Raw genomic sequence first — 24359 nt, forward strand, 5'->3', positions numbered from 1 at the left:
ATATATTGTGACCTCAAAAGAGTGCTAATCTATGGGAAATTAAGTTACTTCTAAAATATTTTACCTGGAATGTAATTCATCATTTCTTCAAAAGTCTGTTTTGCTCCCTTTTGCTTATCTTGGAGAGAGCGAGGTTCAGTGTTTTCACAGAATATAGCATCTAAAAAAGAATAAAAAGAAATATCTCAAGAATTTTCACCTATTTATACACAAAGTATTTCCTCATAATAGCAATACTAATAAACTAAAGAAAAACAAGAGTTCTTCCTCTTAGATCCAGTTAAAATTACTGAGAACAGAAAACATGAAACATACACATGAAAAAATACAGACCTCTGAGAAGTGTTATGAGTGAGACCAATCGGTGCTCCTGAAATAGCTGTTCTAGTTTACACTGAAGATAGTAGTCAGTATACATTTCCAGGGTGTTTTTAAAGAGGATTCGAGTTCCCATTAAGAGATGATGAAGCCAGTCAGGAACTTGGAAAACCACCCGTCCTGAGAAGAATCAAATGAAAAACCTCATTGTAAAAGATAAATATTCTGAACATTTTCCAATATAGAAAACACAAATGACAATGCTCAATATTTTATTTGTAAACACTAGTAACTTTAATATGTACAAGGCCAACTGTAGTGAATTCTTATAAAAGAAGTATAAAGATCGTTATCTTGGGACAATACTCGAGCATTAATCTGCATCACAGAAGAAATAAGACAAATGAATAAAAAACAGGTCTTAACATAAACTACTTAGCTCTTACCTATGTACATCAGGTAATCATAGACTCCTTCTATAGTCATCACCTCCATAAAATAATTCTGATTTTGCTTTCTCTCTGTATTCTCAGCACGGTTTGCATTATTCTTAAACAGATCATTGAAAAGCTAAATAAAGTACAAGTTGAAATAATAAAGAGATACATAGTTTAATGCACCTGCTGATGATAATCACTAACACTAAAGTGGCACAGAGCAAAGCTATTTAAAACTTTTCCAATCAAAACAAAATAGCAGATAGGTTAAGATCTCCTTACGAAATTCCAAATTTGTACCAAAAATTGCGTTAAAAATACATGTTCTCCCCCAAATATTACATAAAAGCCTACATTCATTTTAGATACAACAGATAATTTACTATCCATAATGAACCCCCCTTTGTTTTTATACACCAAAAGGAACAAATTAACATCCAAAGACATTATTAATAGCTAATTTTAAAACTGACATGATTTAAAGATTATAAATCACCATTTAATTAATGCACAGAGGTGAAAATTCAGCAATGTTTATTTGGACAATAATATTCAAAGCACAGAAAGGCCTAATCGGTGTGGTGAAAAAAAAGCCTTAAAGAATTACTCATAATAAAAATGATGAAATGCATCTAAATCTCAGCCCTACTTACACAAAAATATGCAAAAAGAATCTATTAATAATAATAACAAAATATATCTTGGGCAACAAATTTTAACAAAAGCATTGTTATATTCATTCATGAACCCATTATTAAGCACTTTCTACGTGCCAGATAAGTGTGCCAAGGCCAGGGATTATAAAGACGGATAACTGTTCTTCAAAAAGTTTAACGTCTAATAAAACAAGTCAAGAAATAAATAAAATGACATAAAAAGGGCACTATGAGAGAAGTACATTACAGGGGACTGTGGAAGAAAGTACATTCAATTTTATCTGAAGAATGAATTTTCAGAAATCTTGCTAGAAAAGTGTCTTGAGAACAGATACCATACATTCTATTGACTCCTGTGTCAAATATTCTTAACCCAGAGGTGTAAGTCTAAAATATTTTTCTCCAACCTAAGAAATATGAAAAGAAATCTCCCTCCTGATACACTTTCCCTACTCTTCTATATTTTCAGTTTAATTTTTTCATTAGAAAAAAGTAATAATAATATAGAAAGTCTGGAAAAGAGAGGGAGAAAAACAACACAACCACCTAATACCATAACTATTATACTTTTGTATATCCCCTTCTAGTCTTTATGTACACAGCTGCAATCAATGGGATGCAAAAAATATCTTGCCCTTTTTTTGTTTTAGCATTTTCTCTAAAAATATTTTAATTGACTTGTATTGATTGTACATATTTATGGGATACAGAGTTACATTTCAATACATATATGTAATGTGTGATGATCAAATTGTGGTAATTGGCATATTTGTCATCCCAGAAATGCATCATTACTGTGTGAGGAGAGGATCTGAGTTCATCTCTTCTAGCCAAATGAGAACGTACAATAAATTATCCTTAATTATAGATTGCCTAGCACTACTGTAGAACATTAGAACTTATTTGTCCTAACTGTGATTTTGTATCTGTTAACCAACCTCTCCCTGTCTCCACTCCCATTCCCCTTCTCAGCCTCTAGTAACCACAATTCTACTTTCTACTTTTACAAGCTCAACTTTTTTTTCTTCAGCTCCCACATGAGTAAGAACAAGTTATTTATCTTTCTGTTCATATCCTACTTTTTTCACTTAGCACCATATCAAATATCTTTATGTTGTTTTACAGTTTTTATAAGTATAATTTTACCTGCTGCAAAATATTCCTTGAGAAGATGTTACTTAAAATAATTAATCATTCCTATAACATTAGAGTTTCATGTTGTTTCTAATTTTTCATTTCTATAAACAATACTTTAATAAACATCTTCACATATTATAAGCTCTTCTGTTAGATCATTTTCTTCTGAGAAATTCCTAGCATTAGGGTCACAAGGTCAAAGAGCATAAATACCTGATGGACTTTGTTACATAGTATCAAATTCCTTTCCCAAAAGGTTGGGTCCATTTCCAAGCCACGAGCAAAGTAAATTTCCAGTTTGACCAAACTTTCATAAACTCTTTTGTAGACATATCCCCCATATACTAAAATTCACACTCCAGTATAACTCTTTTTTTATGTTTTCCCTGGGTAATCCTCTGTAATCCTATCCATTAGCTCTTTTGTATTCCATCATTCACAAAAGTATGCATATATAGTGAAGGCAACTTAAAGAATTTCATAAGAATCTCTCACATCTTTTCAAAGCAGTTTTGAGTTCAAATCTCAAGGTCTATTCACAATAATCCTGAGAGAGAGGATAAATATTACTAAGACTAATGGAATGCACTTGTATCTATCTTTTGAGAGACAAAGCTGTTACTCTGGAGGGCTGAGACTTACCCTAAAAGACTCTATTAAAAAGATGATGCTTAAGCAGAGGGAAGAAAAAAATTAAGGTCCACATCTCAGTTTCTCCTCTTGAACATTTTAACATTTTTTACTTTATAATGATATTTAATGAAATTTTTGTGTTTAGTAAAGATAAATGTAAAGGAGCCATTAAAAAATCAAATGTGCATTAATATAGACAAAGCACAAAACACAAACAAAATTAACATAAGCCAAGTCTTTAGCCACTATACTCTTCAGAGCACTAAACAGGTTAGCTTCTCTTGTTCCTCCCTACCCCATGGTCCTACACCTGTCTGTATACCTACTGCTTAAGACTCAAATACTAAGCAGGGCTGCATAATGCAATAATCAGACTCAATTCGTGTTTTGCCTGAAAATGTCTGCAAGGAATAGAAACAATTATTTAAAAAGGTAGTAGACATGGGGAAAAAAAGTAAACAAATTCTAAAAATAAAAACACAGTAACAAAAATTTTTTAAAAGTCTGTATAGGTTTAAACAGCAGATCAGACATTATCAAAGAGGCAGAGCTGAAAGAGAGATTAGAAAAAATAAACAGAGATAGACCAGAAAGTAGGAGGAACAAAGGAGATGGAAAATATGAGAGGGAAACATTAAGAGAGATGGAAAATAGGAGAAGAATCAGTGTTCAAATAAAAGGAGATAAGAGAAGAAAGAAGGAAAAGGCAATATGCAAAGAGATAACAGCTGAGAATTTTTCAAAACTGGTAAAAGAAGTGAGGTAGACTGTTAAAGTGATAGTCCAATGGTCATGCGTCTCTGTAGCCACACTCTTGCATAGCCCTCCCCCACATGAACTCCAGGCTTGGCTACATATCTTGCTTTGACTAATGGGACAATTTTTGAGCAAAACGTTGTGCACACAGAGGCTTTGAAAGCTGTGTATTGAGGTTTGCCCTCTTAGAATGCTGCCATGTGAGCCCAGGATTGCTTCCTGAAGACACATGGCCCAGCTAAAAGGCAGCAACAACACTCAGACATGAGAATGGGGCCATCTTTGGCAATCTAGCCCCCAAAAAGCCAAGACTACAGCCCGGGTGCAACCAGTAGACGTATACTGCAGCTAAGCCCAGTCCAAATTACTGACCCACAGAGTCATGAGCAAATAAAATGGTTGTTTTAAGCCACTAACTTTTGAGGTAATTTGTAACACAGCCATGTATAACTGATACAGAAATCTGTACCTAAAAGTAGGGTGCTGCTATAATAGAAGCCTAGAAAACATGGCATTAGCTTTGGAAGCCAGAGGTGGGTGGAGGCTGAAAAAGTAGCAAGGTGTCTGTCAGCAAAGCCTGGAAAAATGACAAGCTATTAGTGAAGGTTGGAAAAGCAGTGAGGCAGCTGTAATGTGACATAGAAAACTTACATCATATGGATTGTGTTCTTTGACCACAATGAAATTAAACTAGGATTCAAAAACAAGAATAAGAGAATAACTTAAAATTCAAAAATGTCTGGAAATTAAGAAACATTTTCTAAATAACCCATTGGTTAAAGAAGGAATCATAATGGAAAATTCTGAACTGAATAACAAAAATACTACATATTAAAATTTATAAGCCACAGTTAAAAACAGACTTAAAGGAAAATGCATACCTTTTAATGCTTTTATTAGAAAAGAAAGGCTAAAAATTATTAAGGTAAGTATTAGCTCCACCTCGAGAAGGTAAAACTGTAATAGAAAAATAACTGGAGAAATACAAAGAATAATAATAAAAAAGAATAACAGAAATGAAGAAAAATTTTAAAGTCTGACATAAAAGATCAACAAAGCTGAAAGAGAAAACAGAAAAAACTCTGGCAAGATTGAGCAAAAAAGAAAAAAGGAAAAAAAAGACATAAACAATGTTAGGAATATAAAGAGACATACTACAGATATCAGACAATGAAAAGAAAAGAGTATTTCTGACAACTTCACACTAATAAATTTTCAAATTTAAAATGGATTAAAATTAAAATTTAATCTTAATTAAAATTTAATTAAGATTAAAATGGAAAATGTAACCTATCAGAACTGATTAACGAATAAACCTGAAGAATTTTATAATTGTTAAAGAAACTAAATTTGTTGTAAAAAACTTTCTACAAACAAAACTTGAGACCTAGATGACTTTACTAACAAGTTCTAGCAAATATTTACAGAACTAAATTCTAATTATAACAAAGTCTACTAGAAAATAGAAAAGGCTAATATAACTTTGATACCAAAACCTGACAAGGATAGAATGAGAAAGAAAAATTATAGGCTATTTCTACACATAAACATGGATGTAAACTTCCTTGACCTCATAAAAGGTATCTACAAGAAAGCTACGTTATTCTACTTAATGGTGAAACAACGAAATGATTTTCATTCAATAGCAAGTCCTAGCCAGGAATGAAACAAAACTACCATCATTTGTGGATAACTGTGTCAATCTAAAAGAATTAATAATATATTACTAAAGCAATACAAGTCTAGGTAAACTGTTGAAAAAAATAAATATAAGAAATTAACAGTATTTCTGTTTACCAACAATACAGCTATAAAATGAAAAAAATAAAGATATCATTTATATAATAACAAAAATAATGATCAAGAAGAAGGGAGCTGTCCTTTGAATTCCCACAGCTCCCCATGCTAGGCACTACTTTGGTACTAAACAGCTTTTTGAGGACAGGTAATATATCTTGGTATTTCTAGCTCCTAGATTCAATAGTAGGCACACAATAAAAAGCTTGTTTAATGAATGGAAGAAATATTTTATAAGCTATTAAAATTAGGTAATACCATCATATAAACATAAATACATTACACCAATTAATTCCTTGATTATTGGAAGTTGGTGATTTATAACCTAAGAAAACTGCTTTTAAAAAATCCCCCAAATACAGGCTGGCCAGTTAGCTTAGCTGGTTAGAGCCAAGTGCTGATAAGACCAAGGTCCAGGGTATGATCCCTGTACTTGCCAGCCACCAATAAATAAATAAATTGATTAAATGAATGAATGAATGAATAAATAAATAAATAAATTGATTAAATGAATGGATGAATGAATGAATGAATAAAAGTCCCCCAAATACAGAAATGGTACAAGTTTGCAAACATAAAAACTAAAGAAACATTTGCCACATTAAAGCAAAGCAAACAATACCCTCTGTACACTGTGCAAGTGATTCCCATATAAAGGAAATGTAAAGTCTAATCCATTTCATTAACAAAGGATTTATGCACCCTATAATGGAAGTTATCTCAATTAGGTTAACTCGAAACTTAATGGAGTTTTAACACAACGTGTAATACCTTCTTGTTGTTTTCTGAAGTAGGGCTGAGAATGGTCAGTTCTGGTCTACTTGGTTTAGGCTTTGGAGATTCACAAGAATTAATAAAATTCATGATGAAAGGTTCCAAATGCTGACCTTTCTGTGGTGATAGAGATCATCATAAGAAAATCGAAAATCATGATCATGATTTTTAGTATCACATAACCCTTTAAAATTCATCAATATTTAAGTATGTTTATGTCTATCATGTTATAGAATACATATAAATCAGTTATTCACCTCTTTCATTAGTTTCCCAGGAACAGACTTTATAATTTTCCCTGCAATTAAAAGTAAAATATTAATTTTATGAAAGCAAAATATACTTCATAATTGTTCATATGAATACCTCACTAGGTAATTTTAAGTATTAGACAAATAAAAAGTAAAACTATAAAAGGTATTTACAATTGACTATTTCACATAACAGAAATTTACAATGAATATGGTATGGTATTCTGAACTATTCACAAATAACAACATTTGGGATTCACTTTAAAATAATCCAGCGAGGTAGGAGGTAGGAGAAGGGATGGAACAAGCCCAGTGTTGACAACTGTTGAAGCAGAGTCAGTTCATTATGCAATTTTCTCTACTTTGTGTATATTTGAAAATTTCCGTAAGAAATGTTTTCAAAAGATTTTAAGCAATGATGAACATATATTTTTGAAGATAAGCAAAAGTTAGTCAAGAGGAAAAAAGCTTTTAAAATTGCTACCTTTAATCTGACTACTTGAACAGTTTATATTCTAAATTTTAGATTAAGAATTTCTATTCTAAACCTGTTTGCCAAAATTACTTCTTCATCTTATTCTCCAGGTTCCCTTTATTACAAAATATGAAACATCTTGAGATTTTTCTCAAGCACTTAGAAATAACTCTTAAAAATTAATCAAAACTGACATACAATAACTCAAATTTCTTCAGTTCAATTTACAAAAAAGTATACTTATGGCAATAGCAGGAGACATTAATAATAAAAAACAAAAGTAGGGATTGTTTTATGACATGCAAACCACCCAACCCTCCCACCTGACTATTTCTGGCTTTCATTCTCCTAAATAATATCTCCTCCTTAAAATGTGATCAAGTTCCTTAAATTACAAGGTTTCATCCTATGCTTTTCTCTCTTGTAAATGTTCTTCCAGAGCTAAATTATTTGCTTGATCTGACTTCAAGTAAAACTGAAATCTTTAGTCTTTGTCTATCTCCTGGCCTCTTCTGCATTATAAACCTTCTTCAACTGGATCTATAAACTTAGTAAGTCCAATACTGCTCTTAATTTATCCCCTATTAGCATGAAACAGCATCAGAAACTTACATCATCTTTGATCATTTTTCTCTCAGTCAAACCTAGTCAGTAACCAGGTCTACCTAATTCTAACTCCTAAACACCATATATAACCAAATATAAAATGTCCTCACATTTCCCCTGATAAAAAGACCCCCACACACCAAATATTTCAGCTCAAATAAATGTATTAATTTGGGAGGATACAGACAGAAGCAATATGCCAATGGTAATATTTAACTCAGTGATTTAGTTCCACATATATACTTAAGATTACATTATACGAAATGTATTCAGATACATTGATTTTTATCCCATACAATTTTTAACAAGTTTGTTCAAAATTTTCCAGATTATATCAGTTTGGTCTGCTTTGAACTTTTCATAAAAGCAATCATGCTGTATATATTCTTTTGTGTCTTGCTTCTTCCATTCAACATTATGTTCTTAAGACTCATCCACATTGCTGCAAGTAGCTTCACGCTATAGGTATTCATTGCTATCGGTGTGCAATGTTACGAATTTACCACAATGTTATCTGTCTATTCCATTGCTGAGGAACTTTTGTGTGGTTTCTAGGTTTGGCTATTACAAACAATGCTACTATGAAGGCTTTTAAACACAGATACAAGATTCTCCAGAGTATGTATCTCTTCTTGGTCATTCAGTTTTTATACAAAACTATTTTTCCAAGAGTTTTCTAATTTATATTCCTACTAATGGTGTATAACAGACCCTCCACATCTCCTCCACATCTGCACTAACACTTGGCACTTGGTGTTATCAGACTTTTTCAAACTTTGGTCAATATTATGTTATCTCAATATGATTTTAATTTGCATTTCCCTAATTATTAATGAAATTAGGCATCTTTCCATATATTTATTGGCCATTTGGATTTTCTCTTCTGTGAAGTGCCTTTTCTTCCATCCATTTTTCTACTGTATTGTCTTCTTACTGAATTGTATTAATTCTTTATGTATTCTAAATCCAAGTCCTTTGTTGGGTTAATGGGGTAAAAATATCTTTTCCCAGGGCTGACCCCGTGGCTCACTCGGGAGAGTGCAGCGCTGGGAGCGCAGCGGCACTCCCGCCATGGGTTCAGATCCTATATAGGAATGGCTGGTGCGCTCACTGGCTGAGTGCAGTGCGGACGACACCACGCCAAGGGTTGCGATCCCCTTACCGGTTTTCCTATTTTGTAGCTGTCTTTTCATGTTCTTTATGGTCTTTTTTATGAACAAAAGTTCTTATTTTTAATACAGTTAATATTATAAATATTTTCCTTTTGATTAGTGCCTTTAAGAAATCTTTCTGTTTTGTGACTGTCACCAATTTGTATCCTGGTTTTTGCTTCATTTTGTTTTGTAAATTGTGTTCATTCTGTCATCTCAGTACAAAAATGATATTCAGATTACAGGTATGGATGATAATGACCTTCTTTCCTTAAAAGTATAGCATTTTGATAAAAAAATATATATCAGGTAAAAATAAATTTTGCCTATCAGGTAAACAACAGAAAACATCAAAAAGAAATCTTTCCTTACTCTGAGGCCATAGAGCTATTCATTCTCCTATAAAATCTTCTAAACTCTTTATAGGTTTCTACATAGGACTCTAATTCCACCTAAATTTGTTTTTTTCTTTTGTAAGAGTTCAAATGTCCCAGCAGCATTTCTTGAAAAGTCAGTTCCTTCCCCATTTTGCCAAGTCATGCTCACAAATCAAGTGTCCACAGATGTATAGGTCTGTTCTGGGGTTTTCTGTTCTGTTCCACGGGTCTACTGATTAATACAGTGTTATAAGTCAAGACATATGATAGAGTTCGCCAACCTTCTTCTTCTAAATGGTGTTAGCTACTTGGTCCTATGCATGTTCATATAAGGTACAGATTCAGCTTATCAAAGTATATACAGACACACATAAAACCTGTTTGGTTTTGACTGGGACTGCATTATATCTAGAAATCAACTGGGTGATAAATTTATATCTTTATAATATAGCTTCTAAACAATGAATATGATTTCTCTCCATTTACTTGTGGGTCTTGTTTAAATTACTCAATAAAAATTTATAATTTTCTCTTAATGGTCTTTTCCATATATACTCTACTAGACTATTCCCAGATACTGACTGTTAACTACCTTCAGTATCCGCCTCCAAACTGCTGCCATGGTTATATTTTTGAAACCCAAATCTGATTAGGTAATTTCACTGTTTGAAACCTACAATGTTTCTTCCTGCCTTCTTAGAGAATCAAGTCTAAATTCCTTATCCTGACACATTTGGCCATAACTTATCTGTCTAGCCTCCCTCTCTTACACGTACTCTACCTTCCAGATATTCCAAACATTTCCAGATGACTCCCTCTTCCGTGCCTCTTATATATGCCTGTCCCTCCAACTGGATGATCTCTTTATCTATCTCTTCCTGGTGATTTCTACTAATCTTTCAAGATCTAGACAAATGATACCCTCCCAAGAAAGGCTTACCTGATTCCTTGCTGTGAACTGATTGTGTCCCCCAAAGTCCATGTATTAGAAACTTAACCCCCACTGTGACAGTTTTAAGGGTATGGGAAATCCAAATACAGTAAATAAAAGGTGGAGCCATGAGAGGTGACTAGATTGTGAGGATCATGCCCAAGTAAACAGATTAATCCATTGATGGTTTAATGGTGTTCATGAGCGTGGTTCTGAGGGCTTTAAAGGGAGGAGTAAAGAGTTAGCTCTCTCTTTGCTCTGCAGTTCTTGCCATGTGACACTCTGCATACCTGTAGAATCCCTCACCAGATGTGTTCCCTGGACTTTGAACTTCCCGGCCTCTGAAACTATGAGGAATAAATATTGTTTCTCTACAAATTATCCAGTTTTAGGTATTTTGTTATAAGCAACAGAAACAGACTAGTACATTCCCTAAGCAGAACCAGCTGTTCTTTTCTTTTTGGTTGGATCTTCAAAGATGGGTAATATGTAAACATATAGCTATATACTGCTTACAGTATAAACAAAGGCCCTGGAGCAAAAGAACATAATTGTGTTCAATTCTGCTAAAGTGTGAAAGGAAGTAATAAAAGATAAAACTGATAAAATACACTGATATCAAACAAGTGATTTTTAGAGGGTTTCAGATTAAGAAATAAAGATTTCCAGTGGTAACAGAGAGAACAATCAAAGGTTTTTAGACATGATCAAAGCTATACTTTAGGAAGATTAATCTGACTGTGATATCATATAAGATAAACTGGTTGAGAGCAGGATGAAGATGGGAATCAAGAAGACTAGTAAGGAAACAGTATAGTCCAATGAAACTAAGAGGTAATGAAAATCTGAATTAAGAAAATGGTAAAGGGAATGAAGTGGACATGAGTTAGATATCAAAGAGGTAAAACTGATAGAATTTGGGAATTAAATAGATATGTAGTGAGAGCATGAGAGAGAAAATCCAAGGTAATGCTAAGAAAGTGTCAACCATAACTGAGGTGAGTGTAGTACCATTAACAGAATTAGATGCTGGTTCGGATCTGGAGATCAGGTGGTGATGTCCAACTGGTTACTGGAAATGTATAACTAAAGGTCAGACTGCATTTGGAAATATTTACATATAGTTAAGAGCTAAAATAACAGGTTCTGCTGAGACTGGTAAGAAGAAAATTGAGGAGAGAGCTCTGGGAAACACCTATATTTAGGTGTATAAAAACAGGGAAGTATTGTACAGGATGGAAATGGAGAAACAGAAAGAGGAATGAGTTAGTTAAAAAAGTAGTATGCGTTAATGAATGCCAGAGAAGAACCTGTAAAGGAGAGAAGGCTACAGAGGTGGTCAAGAACGGTGAGGAGTCAGAAAGTGTCTTAGCTTTTGCTAACAATGAGATAACTGATGATCAGCAGGTGGAATGGGGATTAAAGGGAATTAAGCAACAGTTATTGTAAACCAGTGGTCTCCAAAACACAATGTGTGCCAGGTGAGATAATTTGCTGGAAAATTTTATAACTACTATTTATTTAATTGAATCCTTTTTTATATTTCTATATTTTTGGTGCATATTTATAATGTATATAATATATTAATGATTAGAGAAGACAATCTATCTGAGTTTCTATTAATCTTTTTGCTATGCAGACAAACTATAATAAATAATTAATCCAAAAGTGATAGCTAGGGCTGGCCAGTTAGCTCAGATGGTTAGAGAACGGTATTATAACACCAAGGTCCAGGGTTTGGATTCCCATCCAGCCAGCCACCAAAAAAATAATAAAATAATAGGTGGAATTAGCGGAATTAGTATTACAACACAAAAAACATTTTCTGAAACATCAGCTTTAGAAAATACTAACTTCAATCTCTAGTAGTAGTAATTATAATAAAATGTCTTCAGTATCTCAGAATTCTGTGCTTTGACCATGGATTTTATATCTGCCATAATAAAAGTTAATTAATATTTTTAAAAATAGAGCAAATGTAAGCTTTATGATATTCCTTCAATTTCCTTTAAAATAGTACTAGTGGAAATAAGACAATCTACAGATTACAAAATGGTTTTCCTATCGACAAAGCTACTTTAAAACTCAGGCACAAAATTTTATGTACGTAAATTATTTTTTTTAATTATTAATGAAAAATCAAAACAAATTAAAAACACTGAGGTTTAAAGCAAAAATGTATCCACATACACTATCTCATGTGTACATTCCATGCCAGAGTTTTATGGCCAACAATTAATTAAACTTTAAATAAAATTTATGTACAGAAATACCATGGAATGAAATGTGCTCAGAATGGCACTAAGATTAATTCAACTTAACTAAAAGCCAGCTTATATAAAGTTTGCTTATCTGAATTACTACTACAAGCTACCCAAAGAAAATCAGGCTTTAAGAAATATTCATAATGAATATTTATAATGCTTTAAAATACAAAATAAGGATGTGATATAACTAAAACATGTGAGAAAAAGCAGCTGGGTCTTAAACTAAGTCAAATGTAAACAAGTCTGGTCCTTTTGGAGATATTTTATGAGAAATTTCAAATACCATAGCTATTCATATACTGTATGCTGAAAAGATACATTAATATATGCTGCAAATACCATCTTTACTTTTCTTGTATTTAAATTTAGAAAGTAAAGCCAAAAATGTATTGCCTAATATAATATTCTAAGATAGGACATATGGCTAGAAGTGACTGCCTAAATAATCAGAACTCACAAAATGAATAGATTGTCATCATCATCTCACAACCTGTCTCTAAATGCAGAAATAAGGCCCTTGGAGTTCACCACATGTGGCTATACTATATAAACTATTTTTCTAAATTATTCTGAAATGCTAATTCTTTTCTTTTCAGTTATCTTCTTACACATGATTCTTTAAATTGACTTACCAAGATTTACATCTGGTAGTATCTTATCAAGAAATTGTGTTTCCCCACCATTAGGAGAAAGAAAGTCTGCCAAAAGTTGACTGTTACTCAGTTCTGGATGCTGCAGAAGTTTCTTGAACAAACAAAAAAAGGAACAACAACAACAACAACAAAAATTTAGAAATCTACAAGGGTAATCAAAACTGTAAATGATCTTTAAAAACACAAAAAACGTGAAACAAGTCAGGCACAGAAAGAGAAATACCACATGTTCTCACTTATTGGTGGGAGCTAAAAATTAATATATAAATTCACACACACACACACACACACACACACACACACACACGGGGGGGGGCGAGAAGATATAACAACCACAATTATTTGAAGTTGATACGACAAGCAAACAGAGAGGACATTGTTGGGGGGCGGGGGGGAGGGAGAAGGGAGGGAGGTTTTGGTGATGGGGAGCAATAATCAGCCAAAATGTATATCGACAAAATAAAATTTAAAAAATAAATAAATAAATAATAAAAACACAAAAAACTATTTTAAATCCCCCAAATCTATTTTATATACAAAATAACAAAACAGCGCATTTATAGAGGGAATACTATATAGCACAGTAGGTGAGACTTCGGCCTCTACAGACATGTATGGGTTTGGATTCTGGCTCCACCATTCGCTAGCTAAGTGACTCTAGAAAAGTTCCTAAATTGCCCAAGAGTCAGTTTCCTCAACTGTAAAATGGGGAAAAAACACTACCTACTTTATAGTGTTGTTATAGAAAGCATTTAGCACAGTATCTGATGCAGAGGAAGTAAGATTAAACACTAGCTAATATTATTCCTCAGTTTTTAAACTCCAAATGAGTATTACAATATACAAACTTCCTTGATAATTAAAAGAAGTAGGCATAAAGGGTTTTGCAGAAAACTCATTGTGGAAATGTATAAAATAACTTCAAAAATCTGTCTACTGTTCTTGCAACAATATTTTCTAACAAGACAACCTGACTTTTAAAAGCCAAAATTAACTCAGTCTTACCTAAAATACAGTTTTGTAATTATGAAACAGTTAACAAAACTTTATGAGAAAAATCTACATGCACAAAATACCAATATAGCAATCTCTAATTTAAATCCATATTACTAAAAATATTTCTTCTAGAATGAGGTACTCTAGTTGAATGGGTCAATGGTATCAACAAAGACACAGGTTTCTGTTGTAATCAAACATCCTTGCAGTAGTTAATAGTTATTTCATATTTCAATATTCATACACAAAAAAATTATATTAAAATACTCTGATTTGAAAGCATTCAACAGTTCAGATACTGGAAATAAAATATAAATATCCTGAATTTTTTTCTTTTTTGTTTTCTGCTAATTTTTAATTTAAAAAGTATTTATTTTAATTGAAATTAGCACATAACAAAAATGATAAAATTCCACACCCAAATAAAATGAGACTTTTTTTCCCCCAACAAATAAAAGTATCCTCTCTTTGGTGTTTGCACTTGATAAGGAAAGGTGGTAATTAATTTTGGAGAGGCAGATGTCTCGAATAAGTAACTTTTAAGCTGATTCTACCATCTATTGAAATAATATACGAATTACATTATTTACATAATACAATGTGCACATAGTGAGAAAATGGAATTCAATTCCAAGTGGTGAATGGTCAAGAGAGATCCCACAGAACTGGAAAAACATCTAGGAGCTACAAAATGAAAGGGACTGAAGGGAAAGATTCCAAAGTTAAAGTGCTAAACACAAAATCAAACAGAGAAAACGGAACAAACAAAAACTACCCAGTTTCTCAGAATGCATTTAATCTTTCACACCAACAGTTTTTCTTTCTTTAACGTCCAACACCAAATTTTAATTAGTTTAAAGCTAATTAAAGACTTTCCCCCTAAGAAAATATCAGATATTTCACTGGTTATCAATTAAAAAAAAAAAAAAAAGTATACTCTTGACAAAAACTCCTTTTAAAAACTACATAGAAAAAATTTTTTAATTAATTTGAAAATCCACATGGATAGTTATTTATAAAGCAAAATACATATGGACAAGAGAAAAAGAGACAAATTGGAAAATGCTACAATTAGCAATGTTTTCAATTAAGTAACATAGCTGGCACTATACCTGTAGATATTCCTGAAACTCTTCTCTCTTTGACTTTAAGAATTCGTAATTTTTGGGACCAATGATCCTCTTAGAAGGAAGCTGGGCATCAGGAAATGTGCCTGAAATTAATACATATTACAATTACTACTAAGTTCTGCTACTATTTTAAAAACCTAATTTAAAATTTACTATGGCTATAAAAAAAAAAAAAATTTACTATGGCAAATTCAGATTTACAACACTGCCTTGTAGAGATGTGACATAATCCTTTAAATATTCCTCACAAAATCAGAGAGTTTCAAGTCAGAAGTCTAGGCCAAAGAACTTGAGTCTATTGATATCCAAACTATCATATTCTCTCAACAACCACTCTTCATTGACACAGATTTTTTTAGCCTTCTGTACTAGTAAATCAACTTTGAAAATTTATCATGGGATTATTTTTGACTTGGTGGGATTCCATTAAACAAAATCTTACTGGGCTGGCAGGCTAGCTCAGTTGAGTGCAGCCTTAACCCCTTAACACCAAGGTCAAGGAGTTCGGATCCCCATACTGGCCAACTGCCAAAAAACCCAAAATATTAATGAAGAAATACCTACTCTCTCATAGGGGGAAAAAAAAGTAGCACTTTGTTAATGTTACATAAGTTTAAAAACAAAATTTAAAAACCATGGATGCATTTTCTCAGATAGGGCTGGCTTTGGGAATTCTAGTATCAAAAAGGAACGATAACGGGAATCCAATCAACTTTGGTTGATCCAAGACTTTAAAGTATGGAGATAAATTATCTTCTCTCAACATTACACAAAAAAGAAACATTCTCAGAGAAAGAACAAGACAAGGAAGGCACTGCAACAAAGAGAAAAAAACATTTAAAGATAAATCTAGGCAAAAACTATGGAGTGAGAGCTTGCATTCTTTCTCTTCCTATCACGGGCTTTGTTTGCTCTTACAGCAAAGTAAAGAAGACTCCTTGCCCTTCTCAATTCAGAACCAACCCGAATTGGGATGAGGGCACATTCCACAGAACTTTTCTAAAATAAAAAGATTCAGAACACAACAATAAAACTAACCTATCTACAAAATCACTAAAAAACTTCATAACTATACCCCTGATATTAACTAAAATAAAGAGATAAGACAGAGTGATAGGAAAAACTAAAAAGGTAAAGTCCTTTCTTTTCCAATTGATCTACCCTCAAAAGAAACATTCAACTACAAGTTTTGTTTCCACATCTAAATCTAAGAGCAAAATCAGAACATTTGGCATGAAGCACAGCAAACATGTTTACCAAGGAAGACAGTGGTAAAAGAACGAAGCAACTCTGAAAGTCTGGTATAAATTTTCCACCACATCAAGATAAACAAAACTTAAATTGTTTTAGAACCTTTTCTAAAACATAGTTAAAGAATAAACTATCTTTTAAAATTTAGTTTTATTATTAAAAATGTGGTTAATGTGCAATGCAAAAACTTTAAAAATACAGATAAGCAAAAATACAAATATAAAAATAGTACACTCCTATTATAAATAAAAGTGTACACAAGTGCCACTGTTATATTTTTTCAGTACAATTACTTAAAATTAGAGTGGGGGATGGGGAGAGAGTGGACAAGGGGCATAAAGAATAATTACGATTTGTAACAATATATATGCTAGTAATATTGATTTGATCAACATATCTCAATGCTGAACCCCCAAAATATGTATAATCAATTTTGATTCAATAAATAAAATAAATTAAAATTTAAAAATATATAAAAATTAAAAAACCAATTACTTAAAAATTAAAAATATTAATCTGGTACAACAGCTTCCAAGAAGGCTAATGCTGAAATGCAGTCTTTTATACAAAAAAAAAAAAACATACCATGAAATTCTGTTAGTTTTGATTCAAGTACATAGAATTCAAGGTATCTTCTATAAACAGACCAATGTTCAGGCTCATGCCCAACTGTAAATTAAATGAATATACACTGAGCAACAATTAATTTTACAACCCGTTATAAGGATTCTGTATTTAAAACATTAAAAATATAAAGCTGGAAGTTACTTCACAGTCTTAATAATTTATTACTTTTGGCATCACATTATTAACATATTTATCCATATTATTTAAATTTAAAATTACCTAGGAGAGATTGACAAATTTCATCTATTTATAAAGTCATCTCAAGAAAATATACTTTTTCTACAACAGAATCATAAAGGTGGACAGCAGAAACTTCAAAAAATTATGCAATTATGATTACTTTGAAAACATCACCAAAACAATGCACGTCATAAAAATTTGTAATTGATTTTGGGTCTCTGCGATATTTGCTAAATTATCCTAATATAATACAGAGCAGCACTGTCCAATAAAACTTTCTGCCATTATAAAAATGTTCTATTTATCTGCACTAACTTTGTAGCTACTAGCTACGTGTTGCCACTGAGCACTTGAAATATAGCTACTAAAACTAAAGAATGGAAATTTTAATATGATTAAATTTTAATTGGCACGTGGCTACTGGCTACCATACTGGACAGCACAAAGTAATGGTTTAAAGAATGAGTCTGGGGTCAGACTGCCTATTCTAATCCCAGTCTCCCCCATTTACTATGTGGCCTTGTACAAACAACTTAAACTCACTGTACTTTAGTTTGCTTAGATGTAGAATAATTGCACTTATAACATAAAATAATCCACATACATTTTAGCATTGCTCTGAGAATACAATGGATCAAGTCAACTAAAACCACAATAACTGCAAAACAGTATATGTATTCAGAAAAAAATCAACCTGATATAGTCACAACCTATAAAGCAAATTCCAGATTCCTTCTTCAACACTGGTCTTAGAAGATCTATATTATATTTAGTTTTGGTTTTTAAAATCCTGAAATTACCATTTTACAACATATATAAAATCAATGAAGTAAATGATACACTTTTTTCTCCCTAATAGCCATGGTTTCCTAGAGTACATTACACTGACAGTAAAAGTCTGCAGCATTGCTGACAAAAATTATCTTTAAATACAATTTTAAAGATTTTTTTGGTTTTTAATTTTATGTTTAAATTATTAAGCCAAACCTTTCTAAATAAAGCACAAAAACTAAAGATGGTTGTTCAAAAGGCAAAAACAAAGGTATATTCCCAAACAAAACTAAGTTTGAAACCGAAATCAGGCTGTAATTTCACCAATGGTTTGGCTGTACACCTACTAGAATGTTAAGAGAACAGCAACTAACAAGACTAAACAGCAACCATAGCAAAATCAAGCAGCCTTGCCTCAGTCCTGGATAGAGCAAGACCCTGCCTGGTACTTAATTACAACAGGAGAAATCACAGCTAGCTTCTCTTCCTTCCCCATTCCTATGTTCTTGAAATAGGATCAGTTTCTGAGAAAAATCAGAAAACTAATACTTTTGAAAAATAAATAAGGGGAATAATTAGCACTAACCTTCACTCTACCACTTAGTTACTCCTCTCAAAACTGTTTCCTAGCATTGCCATTTTTTCCTCTTCTTTCCTCACAGATAGTTTCCTCTTCCTGAGCTCAACTTTTGTTTTTCTGCTCATCATTCCCCAAATGTCCATGACTTTGTGCTTTTACTTACAGACTTCCCCACCTCTTAGACAAAATCCAGACTAGTGACTGTTTAACTCACTATGAATGCTATTTAATCCCTCTCTCTATTACAGTCCATACCTGAAACAACCCAAAGAAAAAAGATAGCAAAACATAAAGAAAACTTTTAAAGTTATGTTTGATCATATTCTTATCAGTTCAACAATGAGGGAGGGAAAATGCTGTCTTAATTAAATTGGTATAATACCTGAAAGTGCTATCTGCATTAATGATAGTCAAGTATAATAGCTAATGATGATGGAAAACCATTAAAAGAACATTATATAAAATGCCTTGCTGGACTGTCAGGTGTCTCATAGGCATCTACTACTCAGTAACGTTGGTTGAATGAGTTAGTTAGTTAACTGACAACAGAGAATAACCTGAAATCCCAAGCTTTCATTCAATTTTCAGTAAGTGTTCTGCACACTTATCTTTTGGATATGCAGTCATATTCAATAGTTAGAAATGGTGAAATGTTTATCATACATGATAAAGACAGACCTATAGGCATCTTTTAAGAAAGGTACTCATAAAGCATCCTACCTGCTCTTCTATCATTTCTTTCAACATCAATACAAAACACAGGAATTCTCTCCTTTTTCTCCTTCCTTTCAGAGGAGGGATCCTCAAAAAAGTCTACATATGGAATGCTAATTTTCCATGCAGCAAGGTTTCGGGGAGTATTAGGTGTGCTCACAGCCTCCACTGGAGAATCATCTTCCATTACAACAATACCTTCTTCAATCTCGAAAAAAATAACCAGGATGAATTTGATATTTCCAGTACCTTAAGAAATATAATATATGAAGTACAACTATAAAGTAATATGCCCATAAAATCTGATAATTTTTAAGTCTTTGGAAATTAAGTGATATCGAATTTCTTATCAAAAAAGTAAAGATAAAAAGATAAAACTAACAAGTTACTAGCATCAACTCCAGGTTTTGATACATCACCTGCATACAATAGAAAATATAGAACAGATGTGAACATTATGAAAAAATATTAAAAGTACACAAATACAGAAAAAATTAATGTATGGATATTTTTCATTTAGAAATGTAAAATTTTATAAGTGATTATAGCCATTGATGGAGACTGCACAACTAAACTGGATCTGTGATATACAAGGTATACTGGTATAACCCTTCTGGAAAGTGTTTTGGCAATATGTATCTATAAAGAGCCATAAAACAGTTTAGAACAAGTAATTTCATTTCTGGGAATTTATTATAATGAAAATATTTACTCCAAATAAATTTTTTTAAAAACTGAAAAAGACAAGTATAAACATATTTCACTGCAGCATTAAATAACATAAAATAGGAAAAAAGGTCTGAAAGAGATCCACCTCTATAAAATTAAGATTTTTTTTTATATCCTCACTTCTAAAACTTTAATATGGTTGAAATAGTAAATCTTTTAAATATCTAAAAATAAAATAATTATTTTTTAAAAACCCACATGTTCTAGAAATATACACACATAAAGATATAAAAAACTCTCTCTAGTTCTTTCAATTGGAAGAGAGCCTTTGACTCCGGCACACTATAAACACCTGGTCATTTAAATATCTCTTATTCATGTTAAAGGGAGCAAAATATAAACGAAACTCATTCATCTTGAACACACTTTTTTTACAGCAATGAGTCAAAGAATTTTTAAGACAAATTATGGGAATTCTGAATAGCCCAGTCAGAGCAAACCAGTACAAGGGAGGAATTTATTTTCAGAACCCTAGTACCCCACTGTCACTATCAGTTCTTCTTTGTTCCCATACCTGGTACCTGACTCTCTTCTAAGAAAATTCATTTCCTCCTCCACAAAGCCCCTTTGTTTTTTTCTGTTCTTGTCCTAAACTCACTTTCCATAATCACCTACTAAGACTGCTACCGATCTTAGGAGGACTTCTTAATGCTCTGTTGAAAACAACTTCAAGACCTAAAAGAATGAAACTATAAAAACAGATTATAGGTCATGGGTTTTTGCCTTTTATGGAACAAAGTTATCTCCTCATAAACTTGGAAAAAAACAGAGAAGTATGTGTGAGGGAAATGTTCACCCCACTGCTTAGAACGTAAGGTTCAAGGTAGCATTTTCCATGGTTATTACAACTGTATTTTTGCTCATGGATGTGGCTTCTGAGGAAAGAGGATAAAGTGGATCATAAAATAACAGAGAATTTGTTTAACAAACTGACTAAAAGCCAAAGACAAATGGACATTCTTAAATAGAAGGAATCCCTCAAAATCAGTCTAAGAAACAAAATAGAAGAACAAAATTCTTAGCAACATAAAAATATCAATGAACAAAGGATAATGTTTTGTAATTTATTAGTTTCCATTTAAACCATTTAAATGGTGATTATAGCAACAGAACCTAATGAAAAACATCTAGGACAATATTTCTCTAAGAATTTTCAAGGCTTCCTTTAATGTTATTTGAAAAAAAGTAAATACTGAAACCAAAATGTTAACGAAGAAAAACCAAGTACTTTTTTGTTTTCAAACAGATGATCTAACAAGAGGATGAGAGTAAGGGAAGCAGAGATAAAAGGTGAGGAAATGTCCCCCTATTTCCTTAAGAAATGTTAATGTTTCTTATCATCTTTTTCTATATGGAGATAACAGCCATCTTATCAGTGGGCACATTATGTTCCAAAAGTTTATTTGTAAATTAGTTCTGAACTTGGACAGAAATGCATTTTCAGACAGACCTAATCATATATAGCTGACCTTTGAACAACATGGGTTTGAACTGCATAGGTCCACTTTTACATGGATTTTTTTTCAATAAATGTATTGGAAATTTATAACAAACAGTTAAGTGGCCTAACTAACAGGCTATCAGTAGGCTATCAGTAGTTAAGTAGTTAAGTAACAGTTAAGTGGTAGTTAAGTAGTTAAGAGATTGGGGAGTCAAAAGTTATAAGCAGACTTTTGACTGCACGGGGGTTGGCACCCCTAATGTCGTTCAAGGGTCTACTGTACAGGGCTTTAGTTCCCAGTGGAGCATACATATGCTGATTTAATCCATAACTTGCATTCATATAGTTATGAGAATTGAGAATCACAATAAAATTAATCAACTTGCCCAAGATCAATAACAAGTAGACACTGCTGCCAATTGATCACATCAAGTTCTCTAAAACACAATGCCTTCCAAGACCCCGTTTCAGATCATAAACCACTATATCCCTGACAATGAGAATGGCAACTTCCCTTTCCACTCAACTTACTAAACAAGACAAGGACCCACAGCTTAGAACCAGCACAATGCCTTCTAAATCCTAAGGGGCACCATCTCAGTCTAGGTTGGTACCCTATTACCCCTGTCTTTTCTTTTGAGTATTAGAGATTAGTTTGCCTGCTTCTCCTACTTTCTATTATTACTATCTTTACTTCCAGTTAATAATTTCCTTCTTCCTTGGGCCACTACAAAACAAAACAAACTTTCCTAGCTTTTTAAAGATATTCTCCCATTTCTGAAGCAAAAGAACAACTTGTATTTCAAAAACTTACGTTTTGAAAGTTCACAATAACATGGACAAATAATTTCGTTATAATATTAAGTGGGGAGAAAGCAGGACAGCAAAATGAACATATTCCACAGGGGTGGAAAGAGAAAGGTATATTTTAAAAAAGAAAATAATCAAACTATTAATAGTAGGATTGGGCAGTAGGATAAGTGGTATTTAAACTTTTTCCCCACTTTTCTATGTTATTTAAAAATTGAGACTATAATATGTTTAAAATTAAAAAATATAAAGATTATTTGAAAAAGACTCCTTTCTCTGTCTAATGTCACTTCTACCCACACTTTTAAGGAAAATTAAGGACGTAAAGAGAAAAAAGTGTTGTATTTGAATTATCTTAAAAGGAAAAAAGGGCTTAAATAAGATTTTGTTCCATTTAAGTTATTATGAAGAATTGGTGAAACTTTCAACAATTCATCAGTGCAATGGGACAGAGGTCAAAAGGAAATGGTAAAGGGGCAAAGTCTATGTCTTAATCATCTTTTCATCCCCATTGCCCAAGATCATTAAAAGGCAAAATGAGGACCCAAGATCACTGTGTAATAAAGATTTGTTAAGCAAACTAAAAGCACAAATGAGACAATATATTTCCTTATGGGACTCACTATCTGGTAAGGGAGGCAATAATGAACATATAATTTCAAATACAATATGGTGTATGCTTTAGCATATCATATAATGGGGGCACTAAAGGAGGGAATGTTCAGTTCTACTTGGGGACTCAGGTAAGGGTTTATGGGAGTAGCTGAGATTTGAAAGACATACAAATTTAATTTTCTAGGTAAATAAAGGAAGGAAGGGTATTTCAAGCAGGACATCATACCCAAAGGTACAGAGAAATAAAATAGTACAGTAAGTAAAATGTGCATATAAATTATGTGAAGATCTTGTTAAAATTCAAATTGATTCAGTAGGTCTAGTATGGGGCCTGAGATTCTGCATTTATAACAAGCTCCCAGGTAATGCCAATGTTGCTGGTCCACAGACTACAGCCTAAGCAGCAAACAGTTAGGGCATCTATTAACAGCTCCGTATACCTGGAGCATATGGTTGGAAAGACATAACATTAGGATATAAAGTAAAAGCCTAACCAAAAGATGGTAAATTGTTTGACTACTAGAAGGATCTCAGCTTAACAAAAACCATTATGCCTTAATAATCAATAACTTAGTGCTCAGGAATTTTTAAAATTAGAGTAGTACCAAGAAACTATAACAACTAATTAAAGGATGGGAATACAAAGGAAATCTTAAGTAAGAAGATAAAAGAGGGAAAATAACGTGAGCTTATCAAAATTTTTATGGTATAGTAAGTATAAAGTTATACATACATCAAATTGAAAAATTTGTACTTACAAAGTCATCTTCACCTTCAGCTAAACCGTAATTAGGCAACATAGCTCCTTCCATTGTGGTACTCTTGAATACTCCTTTAATTTTGCTACCTATTCTGCTGATTCCAAATGATTCTCCTCTTTTCTGTGTGCTCCTAAATATTAAACAAAAATGTATCAGGTTCATAGCAAATTATCATGACAGTCCAGTTTACTGTAAAGAATAATTAAGAAAAAGAAAAATAGTTTTTTTCAAATGGTAAACAAAGCATAGTTGACATAACTTTAGGAGTTTCAGTCATAGATTAAGTCTCAATATCTCAGAAGCCAAAAATGACAGAGCATTTAAAATTTAAATTTGGTTTAAAAAAAAAAAAGTTTAAATTTGGAGGATGAATAAATGGGACAATATTTATTAATAAACATTTGAAATTTATCTATTAACTTCAAAACGTTAACTGAACTAATTTTTTTTTTAAATCAGAGGGAAAGAGGACCAGGTAAAGGGACACGAAAATCAACTACAATGTACATTGAGAAGTTAAAATTTAAAAAAATTT

General features: G+C 32.3%; 1 protein-coding gene across 22 annotated transcripts in view; it reads right to left on the reverse strand.

The window, feature by feature from the left end:
* SNX14 (sorting nexin 14) overlaps window positions 1–24359 on the reverse strand; it is an 88388-nt gene that overhangs the window by 11306 nt on the left and 52723 nt on the right. For 8 of the 22 annotated variants that reach the window (XR_010023702.1, XM_063098145.1, XM_063098158.1 and 5 more), the window contains 11 exons: window positions 23822–23954; window positions 19475–19676; window positions 17182–17265; window positions 15328–15428; window positions 13199–13310; window positions 6766–6806; window positions 6506–6625; window positions 4589–4627; window positions 765–888; window positions 334–498; window positions 65–160 (listed from right to left, as the gene is read on the reverse strand). Coding sequence is in view for 21 of the 22 variants with exons in the window: in XM_063098145.1 (XP_062954215.1) it covers window positions 65–160; window positions 334–498; window positions 765–888; window positions 4589–4627; window positions 6506–6625; window positions 6766–6806; window positions 13199–13310; window positions 15328–15428; window positions 17182–17265; window positions 19475–19676; window positions 23822–23954 (1217 nt within the window). In the remaining variant the exon portion in view is untranslated. The remainder of the gene's footprint in view (window positions 1–64; window positions 161–333; window positions 499–764; window positions 889–4588; window positions 4628–6505; window positions 6626–6765; window positions 6807–13198; window positions 13311–15327; window positions 15429–17181; window positions 17266–19474; window positions 19677–23821; window positions 23955–24359) is intronic. The other 14 variants (XM_063098161.1, XM_063098155.1, XM_063098151.1 and 11 more) reach the window with 8 other exon arrangements.

The sequence above is a fragment of the Cynocephalus volans genome, chromosome 5, assembly GCF_027409185.1.
Source record: "Cynocephalus volans isolate mCynVol1 chromosome 5, mCynVol1.pri, whole genome shotgun sequence".
In the NCBI taxonomy this organism is placed as follows: Eukaryota; Metazoa; Chordata; class Mammalia; order Dermoptera; family Cynocephalidae; genus Cynocephalus; species Cynocephalus volans.